Here is a 12,973-nt window from a genome sequence, read left to right on the forward strand (position 1 = left end):
TGGCTGGTGACCAAGTGCCGATGAATGGAGATTTCCTGCACCCCCCCAGCCTCTGTTCCCAGCTGCACCGGGGAGGGGTTTTCCCGGCTCCGGGATGTTGCGGCGCAGCCTCCGGCACTGGCGGGGGTCTCGGGTGAGCAGCATGGCTGAAATGGGCTCTGCAACCTCAACACGGCGCCGGTATCCGGAAATCCCAGCGAGGCAGGCCTTTTCCAAAGTTGGTGTTTCCGATGAGTGACCCCGCAGGGGAAGGGCAGCTCTCCATCATTTTGCACGTGAGCATCTTCCAAGGCTGGTGCAAAAGGGGCTGACGCTGCTGCTGCGGGACTTTGTGTTGGGGAAGAGGTCCTCTCGATGGCTGCATCTTGAAGGATGCCCACAGCTCTGTGGCATCCCATCCGGTAAAGCTTCAGCTGGGATCAGGCAGAAGAACTTCCTACATGCAGGAGAGTGCTGGCAGGTGAAGTAGCTCTTGTCCCGGGAAGGCAGGTGAGATGCCTGCAAGCTTGAAGATGCCCATTGGTGCCTCTGTGCTGCCCCAAATCCATGCTGTGCCCCAGCACCCACCAAGGATGGGCTCAGAGACACCCGTGGGACACCTGCAGAACAGGGGGACCAGTTCCCCCTCTCCCCACCCCTCTCAGGGGTGCTGGGGTGGGTGACAGACGCCCATCTGTTCCCAGCGTGTAGGGTACCCAGGGCTGCCGGAACCACAGACCAGAGGGACAGAAGGTGTCGAAGGATGTGAAAAATGTGTTGCCACGGAGACGGATGCTGAACCGCTTGCAGGGACGCGGGCTCAGGGGACGCTGGGCAAGACGTGGTGTCCCCGGCAGCTGCCCTGGGCTAGGAGGATGCTTCCCATCGGCTTGCATCGCCATCACCAGCTGCGCGGAGACGATGTCCTCCCCCTCCCTGGAGCGCGTGTGCGCGGACACGTGTGCGATGGCCGGAGCGTCACTGCAGCGCATTGGGGGGTGCAACCGCGGCGGTGCCTCACTTGTGAAGGAGCACGACTTGCTCTCAGCATTTTGGATAAGCTCCTTGGCTTGCCAGACCTGCAAAATCTCTCTGCCTGCTGCTGGCAGTGCTGGCAGGGGCACCCGCTGGTGCAGTCCCCGGCCCCAGAGCCCCCAGAGTAAGGAAATAGGGAGTTTGACAGCAAATATTTCTTCAAGGAGCTGTAAGGTGTTGGCTGTGATAGCGGTGTGCTGGGCGAGGGCGAGCAGGGGTAGCTGGGCGAAGGAGCAGGTATTTGGAGATGGCCCCAGAGCTGGCTGGGAAGATTTGGTGATTTTTCTGAGTCTATCGCAGCCCTACAACCTCTGGCTGGGGATGCTCAAGCCCATTTTCCCCTTCTTTTATTATAAATCACATTTTTGGCTTCCCCATCCCATTTCTCAAAGCATTCAAGAGTGCTTCAAAACTGTCTGATCCATCTCTCTGTTTGAGCATCCAAGGAGCTTCTGGAGGGGAGAGAAAGGTTTCCCTCCTGATTTAAATCTCAGAAAAAGATTTTTTTATTGGGTGTGCAGCTTTGTGTGTTACTTTTCCTGACGGCCCTGGTTTCGTGGGCACGATGGCTCCTATACCAGTTGGTACAAATCACTGCGTGGAGAATTTTTTTCGTCCCTCTCCAGACCCCGAGTTTAAAGGCTCCTGCTTTATTTACTGATGAATTCAATCAATTATCATAGCGTATAATTCGCTAAGCTGCTTTCCCAGATGCGGTGATGCTGCCGTGAAGAAGAGAGGAAAAACCACCTCTGTGGTCCAAATTTTTCATCTAAACAAACAGCTTTTTTCTGATTCTTCCCCCCCAAAAATAAAAAAAAAAACCTCCCCAAGCAACTGGGTTTTTTGCCATTTATTTCAGACCTGTGATTGCTAAAATAATTATGAACCGTTAGAGTAAGTGCTGTGGCCAGTGCAGCCCCTCGATGTCACCTGGGCTTGGGGACTGGGATGGAAAGAGGGACCTAGGAGTCCTCATTCCCGGGTCCTGCTGTCTGACTGCAAAATATCTCTGCTAAGGACTTTTGGCAACACCGTGGGGCTGTTTCCACCTTTTCCCTGCATAAAAGATGTATTTAAAGCCTGGCGTGTCCCCTCTGCGTGGGGACAGGGTGCAATGGACTGCGGGGAGCTCACCCCCAGCCCTGGAGCAGCGATTCTTCTTTATCATCAGAAGTGCACACTCAGCTCTTGCTGGAGGCTGAACGCAGCAGAAACTCTCCTTATCGACACGTTTTCCACCCCGCCCCGCAAAAACGCGTCCCAGCGTGCGCCTGCCCTAGGACAAGGGTTTACGGCCCTGGGGAGGCTGGTCCTGGCGCAGGCGTGGGGGAACGCACGTGAACTGGGTTGGCTGCACGGGGCAGCCCGAGCGGGACCACGTGTTTCCCCCAGCCTCAGCGCTGGGTGGCTTGGCGGGGCTGGAGGTGGACGGGAAGGGGATGGAGACGTGGTTTCCACCGTAGGCTCTCCTCCGGCTCCATCCCCCGGGCTGGGACAAGTACCAACAGCCCGAGGATGTGCTGTGATGTTGCAAACCCTGAAAATGCAGCGTGCTGAGGGCAACCATCGGCTCAGGACCCCTGAATGATGCCCATGTCTTGGGAGGGTTGTAAATAAATGCAAGACCCCCATAGTCAGCCCCTGGGGAGCCCTGGCCACAGTGCAGATGTGCCCAGTGCCAGGCACTTGTCCGGGATCATCACGGGGCAAGAAGTAAAAGCCTGGCCAGAAACCATCCCTCATCCTTCATCCTTCACCCCTCATCCCTCCTCCTTCATCTCTCATCCTTCATCCTTCTTTCCTCATCCTTCATCCCGCCATCCCCCCTTCCTCACCAGCCAGCCAGTGCTGGGCACTGATACGGGGTGAGCGAAGAGGCCAACATGTTCCCTCCGCACCCATCAGCCCAATAAAACATGGCAAAGTCCATTATTTCCCCTTTTTCCCCCTTCTTTAATAACCAAAAACAATCCCAGCCCTGAGGCGAGTCAGCGTGACTGCTCTGGGAGCATTAATCATCCGCTGCGAGCCCGGTGCGGGTTATCACGGCTGTTTATCCAAGCCGGTATTAAAAAAATCACCATAAACGCGCCTTCAGCCTCTTCTGAAAGAGATTAAGTGTTTGCACTGGCTGCACTGATCGTATCGCCCGCCTGGCTCAGCAATGTGTTCCCGGCAAGGAGGGGGACTGGGCGGCTTAATTGCTGCCAGGAGGAGAACCAGGGTCTTTTCCAGCTGGGCTGCTCCGATCCCTGGCTCAGGAAGGAGCTGGGTTCCCAGGGGAGCTTCGTCCCAGCTGGGAATCACCCATTTTTCAGCCTTTATGGGACCCCGGGAACTGGGGACCAAACCCAGCAAGAGTTTGTGCTTAATCCCAAGCTACCCCACAGCCGCTCCCTTGGCAGCCACAGAGCCTTCCAACATGACTTCTATTTTTTTCTCTTATATTTAGTGAAAAACTGTTAATTTTGGCCCAGGTTTGGGGTTTCGCAGGGAACCGCAGTGGCTGGGCTTGTTTCAGGCGGCAGCTCGGCCCCTCCGAGGCAGCTGGGCTCTTGAATCACAATCCTCCGGGGAGGCATCTTGCAAATTAGCATTTCTTAGCGATAAAAACTTGATTTAGGAAGGAAAAAGAAAAAAAACCAAACCAAAAGAGGTTAGATCAGCAAAATGGTAATTTGATAATCTCTGGCGGAGGGAGGGGAAGACGCCCACGCCGGGGTGGGGGTGAGCTGCCGGGGAAGGGCAGGAACTGCTGGTTTTACCATGAATTATCAGTTGATGGTGCTCCTATCGATCCGCGGGTGCTCAGCAGCCCAGGACAAACTCGGAGTGGGTGCTGATAGTTGGGGAGCTGGAGCAGCATCCACTGAGCCGCCTCGACTCACTGATCTGCAGGAAGCTGTGGCAGCCCCGAGCCACCCCGAGCATCCCCGAGCCCCACGGGTCCATGCCAGGACAGCCAGCACTGGCTCTGCTGCCCGACCGGCACGTCACCGCCCCGGCAGCGCGGGGAGGATTTCATTATTGCCAGCTCCGGAAAGCTCAGGCAGATTTAATAAAGCCATTATGCCCCGGCAATGTCTTTAATTAAAGAGCTGGTTACAAATGGCTGGCTGCTCCCCGGTAAGAGGAGGGTGCTGGCCAGCATTGAAGGGGCTCATTTGTCCCCTGATCGGCTGCCACCAAGTCCCCTTGCGCGTGGCAGCGGGTGCAGGGACCCCTCGGCAAATGCTGCCACATGCCACCCTTGGGTTTGTCCCTCCTGTGTGGACGGGTCAAGCAACCACGTCCATTTAACCATGTAGGGTTGAGGGCTGCTGTGTCTTTTTGGCTGCTGAAAGTCGCGACAGCTGGGCTGGATGCTGCTATAAACATTTATAAAGCTGTTTCGTATTGTATTACAACCGTGCTGTTCTCAGCGGAGGGCGAAGCTTTTCGTCTTGCCAAGTATCCTAAAGGATGAACCCCCAAATCTCATTCTCTTTGCGGCTTTTCTAAGGGTCTCAGCTTTTCAAGGGGGAAATCCTGCCTCCGCCCTGCCCAGACACCCGGCCGGCCCTTTCCAGCCGGGACACAGCCCAATGGCTCAAGGTTTGCAGTTTATGGTGGTTTTATGGCTCAGCTGATTAACTCTGTAAACCATTTCCCAACAACCGCCGCTGGGCTAAGGCCCGGCCGCGGGCTGGGAGGCAGCAGCGGCTCCTACGGCAGTGCCGTACGCGGCCTCCCCTTCCCTGCGGGCGAAGGCTCGGGGTGGTGGCCCTGGGACTCTGCCCTGGGCTGCAGCGGGGACCGGACTTTGCCCCTGGTGTGACAGGTCCCCATCCGGCCCCGGGGTGCCCCGGGGTGTCCGCTCTGCTGAATCACGCCGTGGCGGGGGGGGGGTTGGCCAGGTCCTGGGGTTTGCGCCCCATGGCACAAGTCCCTGGCGGGGGAGGCGGTGGTGGGGATGTTGGGGGGAACCTCAGCAGGGTCTTTGGGGTGCTTGAGCCGGTGAGAGCAGCCCCGCGCGCCCAAGGGGAAGGGCTGGGGGGAGCAACCCTGCGCCCAGGCAGAGGCGGTTACACCTCATCTTCTGCACCAGGGGAGCACCGGGTCCCACCCGCCACCCCAGGTCCCAGGGTGCTCCGGCGCCCATGGGTGGCCCAGGGTGCTCCAGACCCCCCCCAGCTGCTCCAGGCGTGAGGGTGAGCTGGCTCCCTCCCAGGGTGATCTGGCTCGGGGGGCGCTCCGGGTCCCTTTGGGGGTCCAGAGCCAAGGATGGATCCATCCCAGCCGGGCCGGACCCGGTCCCTGCGGGGCCCGGGGTGGTCGGGGCCGCGGGTGCTCCCGGTCCTCCCGGCCCGTCCCTCCCCGGGGCGCCGCGCACGGCGGGTCCCGGGTGACACCTAGTGGCACCCTGCGACGGCCACGGGGACACGGGGACACGGCCACGGGGGCACGCGGAGGCATGGACACACGGACACATGGACACGGACACACAGACACACGGACACGCGGACATGGACACACGGAGACATGGACACATGGACACGGACACACGGACATGGACACACGGAGACATGGACACACAGACACATGGACACGGGGACACACAGACACGGGGACACGGACACACGGACATGGACACACAGACACACGGACACGGGGACACAGACACACGGACATAGACACACAGAGACGTGGACACACAGAGATACAGACATGGACATACGATGTGGACACACAGAGACATGGACACATGGACATGGACACACAGACACATGGACACGGACACACGGACACAGACAAATAGACAGACAGACACATGGACACATGGGCATGGACACACAGCCACATGGACACAGGCTCATGGACAGACAGACATGGACACACGGACGTGGACACACAGACACAGGGACACATGGACATGGACACATGGACACACAGACACACAGACATGGACACATGGATGTGGACACAGACACAGGGACACACGGACTTGGACACATGGACATGCGGACATGGGCACACGGACACATGGACACGCAGACTTGGACACACAGACACATGGACATGAACACACGGATGTGGACACACAGACACGGACACACAGCCACACAGATACATGGACACATGGACATGGACACACAGGGACATGGACATGGGGACACGGACACACAGACACACGGACACACAGACCAGACACATGGACATGGACACATGGACGTGGACACATGGACACGAACACATGGACGCACAGACACACAGACACATGGACACGTGGACAGGGACACACAGACACGGACACATGGACACACAGACACATGGACATGGACACATGGACACATGCACATGGACACACGGACATGGATACGCGGACAGAGAAACACGGGCACAGAGACACACGGACATGAAGACATGGAAATGGACACACAGACACACAGATATGGCTGCACAAATCTGGACACACAGACACATGGACACGGACACACAGAAACACAGACACATGGACACGGACACATCGACAGGGACACACAGACACACAGACCAGCACATGGACATGGACACACAGACACATGGACATGGACACATCGGTGTGGACACACAGACACACAGACATGGACACATGGAGACACAGGCACATGAACACGGACACACAGACAGACACACAGACACATGGACACGTGGTCTGCTGCAGCGCTGCAGCCCCCGGGGGACACTGCCCACAGCCGAGCCAGGAGGAGCCGGGAGGGGGGGACTTCCCCCTTCCCATCTCCCCCATCTCTCCCGTCTCCCCCCATCTCCCCCATCTCCCCCCATTTCTCCCATCTCCCCCGTCTCAACTCCCCCATCTCTCCCATCTCCCCCATCTCCCCCCATCTCCCCCATCTCAACTCCCCCATCTCCCCCCATCTCCCCCATCTCCCGCCATCTCCCCCCATCTCCCCCATCTCAACTCCCCCATCTCCCCCCCATCTCCCCCATCTCCCCCATCTCCCCCCATCTCCCCCATCTCAACTCCCCCATCTCTCCCATCTCCCCCATCTCCCCCATCTCCCCCCATCTCCCCCATCTCAACTCCCCCATCTCTCCCCATCTCCCGCATCTCAACTCCCCCATCTCCCCCATCTCCCCATCTCCCCCATCTCCCACCATCTCCCCCCATCTCTCCCATCTCCCCCATTCCCCCCATCTCCCCCACCTCCCCCGTCTCTCCCATCTCTCCCATCTCCCCCCGTCTCCTCCATCTCCCCCATCTCCCCCCATCTCCTCCATCTCCCCCATCTCTCCCCATCTCCCCCATCTCAACTCCCCCATCTCTCCCCATCTCCCCCATCTCCCCCCATCTCCCCCATCTCCCCCATCTCCCGCCATCTCCCCCCATCTCTCCCATCTCCCCCATCTCCCCCCATTCCCCCCCATCTCCCCCATCTCCCGCCGTCTCTCCCATCTCTCCCATCTCCCCCCATCTCCCCCCATCTCCCCCATCTCCCCCTGTATCTCCCATCTCTCCCATCTCCTCCATCTCCTCCATCTCCCTCCATCTCCCCCATCTCCCCATCTCCCCCATCTCTACTCCCCTATCTCTCCCATCTCCCCCATCTCAACTCCCCCATCTCTCCCATCTCCCCCATCTCAACTCCCCCATCTCCCCCCATCTCTCCCAACTCCCCCCATCTCTCCCATCTCCCCCATCTCTCCCATCTCCCCCCATCTCCCCCCACCTCCTTCATCTCCCCCCATCTCCCCCATCTCCCCCCATTTCCCCCCATCTCCCCCTCTCCCCCATCTCCCCTCTCCGGGCTCTCACCGCTCGGGGCCATCCCGGGGGCTCAGGATGCGGCCGGTGGACTCCCTGGGGGGGGGGCAGGCGGAGGCGGGGGGGGTCCCCGGAACACGCCCCCCCCCCCCCTTTCCCCCCCCGACCCACAAGCACCCAGGGGCCCTGCAGGGTGCCGGCTCCCGCCGGGAGGGGGGGCAGTGGGCGCTCGTCAGCGCTGCCCAGAGAAATACACCCCAACGGGGCCGGAGCCGGTGTCCCCCGTAGGCGGGACAGGGCCCGGGGTGACCCAGCGAGGCTGGGGGGGGCCCTGGTTTGGGGCTGGGGTGCCACAGGGTGCGGGGGCTCAGGTGGCAGCGGGCAGGGCCTGGCACAGCCGGGGGGGGTCACAGATGCTGCCAGCGCCTTGGGGACCGTCCCCACAACACACAGACACCCCCCCCGTGGTGATGCCCCCCCCCAGGTTTGCAGCTCCCTTTCCCCCTCCCCAGCGTGCGACGGCACCCTCCCTCTGCGGCGATGCTGGGGGGGTGCAGCCCCCCCCCCGCTTTGCCATCACTCCGTTGCCATGCCAACGCGGTGGCCTTGTCCCTCGCTCAGACACTGTCACTGCTGGGCCTGGCGCAGGCGGCACCTCCCGGCACCCACAGGTAGGGCGGGGGGGGCTTAGGGGGGGCTGCGTGGGTGTGTGCCTCCAACCCCCCCCCCCCCCCCCCCCCCCCCCCCCCCCAGCTCTCAGCTGGAGTGAGCCCCCTCCCCCGCACGCGCCCATAGCCCCCATCGAGAGCAGAGACACCCCCGAGCCCCCCCAGGGATGGGGGGGGGTCCCCAGCCACGCGCCGTGGTGAGGGAGTGTTGGGGTACGCAGGGCGCACACATCATCCCCCCTTTATGCGGAGAACCCCCCCCCAAAAGTGGGGAACACCGGCTTTGCCCTGGGAGGAGCGGACTGGGGCTGCGATTGGGGTCTGCCAGGGGTGCAGGGGGGCAGAGCCGCAGTTGGGGGGGGACAGGCGGGTCCCCACCACGGGACGGTTTTCGAGGGGACCCGGCTGCCTCCAGCTCTCCCAGCGCTCGGCGGGGCTGGGAGAGGGGGACGGGACAGTTTTAGGGCTAACGGGCAGCTTGCAGAGCCCGTTTCCAACAGGCACCTCCCCGTGTCCCGCTGCCGGATCCCGGGGTCATCGTTCCCTGTCCCTCTGTCCCCAGTGCCATTGGGGACCCGACTGGCCCTTGGGCGAGCGCCAGCGGTGCAGCTGTGTGCAGCTGGCGGGAGGATGCGGGGGGCAGGACGGGGCCGCATGGGCACCCGCTTGGGATCCCTGGCCCCATTGGAGCCAGCAGCCCCATGGCAGTGGTGAGGGTTTGGGGGGGGCTGTTGTGGTGGAGGGCGGAGGGGGTGCCTCCCGCTGCCCCCCGCCCTGGCCTGGTCCCCGCAGAGCACCCCGTGGCCCCGGGCAGTGAGGCCGGGCGCGGGCAGGCGGCCTTTGCAGTGCATCCTAATGGGATAAACCAATTCCCTTAACCCACTTATCCAGCTGATCCAATAAAGGTGGCTGGGAATAAAGTGTGTGCATGGTCTTAATGCATCGCCCCCCCCCGCCATACCCCCCCTGGTCTTGACAGCACCGTGGGTCTGTCTGCAGCAGCCAGCCGGGTGCTCGTCCCCAGAGGCAGCCGCAGCGGGGCTGGGACAGACGTGGGACATTGGCCCCTGGGACTGGGACTCGCTGGGCTGACGGGGAAGCAGGAGAGGCGGCTGTGCTGGTGGCAGCGGCGGTGGCGGCTCTGATCCCCAGGCCAGCGGGGAGCACCGGGGGATAACCCAGCACGAAGCACGACGCGGGTGCAGGTGGGTTGTGGGGGGCCGTGGGGCTGGGTAACACGGTGTGTCCATCCCCGCCCCGGCACAGGGGTTTGCTCAGCCCTGTGTCCCCATCGCTTTTGCCATGGGGGGGTCCCGAGCAGCCGTGCTCGTCCCTGCACTGCCACCGTCTAGGGTTTGGGGGGGGTTGTTGTGAGGCTCTGGGGGTGCGTGAAGTGGGGAGGGGGCAAGGGTGGGACACGGGATGGGGATGGAGTGGGAGGGATGGGGATAGAGGGACAGGGATGGAGTGGGAGGGATGGGGATAGAGGGACAGGGACGGAGGGATAGGGATGGAGTGGGAAGGATGGGGATAGAGGGACAGGGATGGAGGGACAGGGATGGAGTGGGAAGGATGGGGATAGAGGGACAGGGATGGAGGGACAGGGATGGAGTGGGAAGGATGGGGATAGAGGGACAGGGATGGAGGGACAGGGATGGAGTGGGAAGGATGGGGATAGAGGGACAGGGATGGAGGGACAGGGATGGAGTGGGAAGGATGGGGATAGAGGGACAGGGATGGAGGGACAGGGATGGAGTGGGAAGGATGGGGATAGAGGGACAGGGATGGAGGGACAGGGATGGAGTGGGAAGGATGGGGATAGAGGGACAGGGATGGAGGGATAGGAATGGAGTGGGAGGGAGGGGGATAGAGGGACAGGGATGGGGGGATAGGGGTCGAGTGGGAGGGAGGGGGATAGAGGGACAGGGATGGGGGGATAGGGGTCGAGTGGGAGGGAGGGGGATAGAGGGACAGGGATGGAGGGACAGGGATGGAGTGGGAAGGATGGGGATAGAGGGACAGGGATGGAGGGACAGGGATGGAGTGGGAAGGATGGGGATAGAGGGACAGGGCTGGAGGGACAGGGCTGGAGGGATGGGGCTGGAGGGACAGTGTGGTTGGAGGGCTGGGGTGGGAGGAATGGGGCAGGCAGGATGTGGGCAGGAGCAGGCAAGTAGGGGCAGGAGGCCAAGGGACAGGAGCGCAGGGCCGGGCGTGCCTTGGCGGCCGGGAGCCACCTCCGGGTGTGGGTGACGCAGCCGCCCCGGCAGCACCAGGAAGCGTCTGGCTCTGTGGCAGGTGAAGGCGGAGCGGCGGCTGGACGCAGCCCGCAGCGGGACCCGGCACCGGGGCCGGTTGGCCAGGACCCCCACTGCCACGTGGGACCACCCGTGGCTTCGTTGCCCCCTCCTCTCTGTCCCCGCAGGCCGGCATGGATGGGGCTCCGCCGCCTGCCAGCCCCGCTGGGCTCTCGGCGTACGTGGCCGTGTCACAGCTGCTGGGCCTGACGCTGCTGGCCACCACCGGCGCCTGGCTGGGCCGCTACCGGGGCGGCGTGGCCTGGCACAGCCCCCTCCAGTTCAACGTCCACCCCCTCTGCATGGTGCTGGGCATGGTTTTCCTCCAAGGTGACGGTGAGTGGGGCCGTGGGATGAGTGACCTGTCCCGGCTGCAGTGTTCAAAGCCCCCGAAGCTGCAGCTAGGCAGGGAGCAAAGGGGCCAAAATGGTGACAAATGAGACCGGGAAGATGCTCCAGGACCCCCCCCGCCACCGGTGCACAGCGCCTCTGGAAGATGCGGGGTGCCGGGGAGGTGGGGACCCCCATAGATGCTCATCTGCCCTCTCTCCGGCAGCTCTCCTGGTCTACCGGGTCTTCAGGCACGAAGCCAAACGCTCCACCAAGGTGCTGCACGCGCTGCTCCATGGCCTGGCGCTGGTCATTGCCCTCGTCGGTGAGCGTCGGGGCCGGGGTGGGTGGATGGGGCTGGATCCGGCCCCGGCGGTAACGGGCTCCTCTCCGCAGGAATCATCGCCGTCTTCGAGTCCCATCGGACCAAGGGCATCCCCAACATGTACAGCCTGCACAGCTGGTGCGGGATGGCTGCCTTCGTGCTCTACCTCCTGCAGGTGAGGGCTGGGGACCCCCTGGGCCCCCGGCGGGGAAGGGACCCCGCAGCACCCCATTACATCCCCGCACCCCCGCAGTGGCTCCTGGGCTGCGGTTTCTTCCTGTTCCCCGGTGCCTCCTTCTCGCTGCGCGGCCGGTACAAACCCCAGCACGTCTTCTTCGGCATCGCCCTCTTCGCCCTCTCCATCGCTGCCTGCTTGCTGGGCATCACCGAGATGCTCCTCTTCAACATCAGGTGGGTGACTGAGCTGGGGGAGTGGTAGCCCCCCAGATCCCCCTGACCACCAGCAAAGGGCTGCTCCAGGCCGGTGGGGCCGAGGCTGGTCCCCCGCTCAGGTCGTGGCTCCGTGGCTATTACATCTCCCCCCCCAAGGGCTTTAGTTCTGCTGCTGCTGAGTCACTTCCCAGATGATGTTTAACAAGGGCCGGATCCTGCGACAGCTTTCTTTGGGGCTGGGGAGAAAATATCCACCACCGCCTCTCTGCAGCGAGGTGTTTTCAGAAACCCCCTGGGACGCTCGTGTCCCCGAGGCCTCTGCCCTCGCAGCTGGAGGACGCAGCAATTGCCCGTGGCCCCAGCTGCACCTCGGGGTCCCCCCCAGCCCCAGCACCGTGGGGACACAGCTATGGGGCACCCCAGGAGCCTCTGGCTGGGGGAGCACATCTGGCAGGGGAGGTGCTGGGCTGCTTGTAGCCCCACTCTAGGACTGTGCCGCAGGTTTTCTCTGCTGTCACCGAGAGTGTCCCTCCCCAAAGCCAGCAGCACCCAGGCAGTCACCTCTTGCTCTGATCTGGGGGAAGGGAGCTTTCCCAGGGTGTGGGCCCAGAGGATGAGGATGAGGAGGGGGTCCCAGCCAGGGCAGGGACAGGCCCCCCGCACCCCGAGGCTGGAGCATCCCCCTCCGCCCCTGCAGTGAGTCCTACAGCCGCTTCGTGCCCGAGGGTGTCCTGGCCAACACCCTGGGGGTGCTGCTGGTGGCCTTTGGGCTGGTGGTGGGCTACGTGCTGACACGGGACGACTGGAAGCGCCCGCCACTGGCCGAAGAGCTGGCCCTCTCCATGGACTTCAAGACCCTGACGGAGGGCGAGAGCCCCGGTGGTGGCAGCCAGTGACGTCCCCAGCTCCCCAGTCCCCGGCACGGGCACCTCGTGGTGTCTGTGGGATGTCCCTGTGTACACCCTCTCAGGGCTCTGTCTGGTGACAAGGACAGCTGGGAAAGGACACGCTTGTTGGTGTAACGCTGCCCGTTGGGTTCAGCCTTGCTTGGCCTTAAATCGTCCCCAGCTCTGCGCTGCGCAGCCCCTGGTGACCCCCCGCGCCTGCCCCCAGCCCCGCGGGGACGGCGGTGCCGCAGACGGGGGCTGGCAGCGGCACTGGGGCACAAAAGATGGGGGTCCCCGGGCTCTGCCCTGCT

General features: G+C 62.6%; 1 protein-coding gene across 1 annotated transcript; it reads left to right on the top strand.

Annotated features, from left to right (window-relative positions):
• Window positions 1–10,861: 10,861 nt before the first annotated feature.
• Window positions 10,862–12,671, top strand: LOC132319375 (transmembrane ascorbate-dependent reductase CYB561). The gene is made up of 5 exons (XM_059830174.1): window positions 10,862–11,063; window positions 11,284–11,382; window positions 11,454–11,557; window positions 11,636–11,793; window positions 12,473–12,671. Exons 1-5 carry the CDS (start codon window positions 10,862–10,864, stop codon window positions 12,669–12,671), a joined length of 762 nt encoding a protein of 253 aa, XP_059686157.1.
• The last annotated feature ends 302 nt before the right edge of the window (window positions 12,672–12,973 follow it).

The sequence above is a fragment of the Gavia stellata genome, chromosome 28 (genome assembly GCF_030936135.1).
Source record: "Gavia stellata isolate bGavSte3 chromosome 28, bGavSte3.hap2, whole genome shotgun sequence".
Classification (NCBI taxonomy): Eukaryota; Metazoa; Chordata; class Aves; order Gaviiformes; family Gaviidae; genus Gavia; species Gavia stellata.

What these genes read in the sequence shown, in the direction of transcription:
- LOC132319375 (XM_059830174.1), top strand. Translation starts at nt 10,862, where the DNA reads ATGGATGGGGCTCCGCCGCCTGCCAGCCCCGCTGGGCTCTCGGCGTAC. An exon ending in GCTGGTCATTGCCCTCGTCG is followed by an intron (nt 11,383 to 11,453) that starts GTGAGCGTCGGG and finishes TCCTCTCCGCAG; the next exon opens with GAATCATCGCCGTCTTCGAG. An exon ending in TCGTGCTCTACCTCCTGCAG is followed by an intron (nt 11,558 to 11,635) that starts GTGAGGGCTGGG and finishes GCACCCCCGCAG; the next exon opens with TGGCTCCTGGGCTGCGGTTT.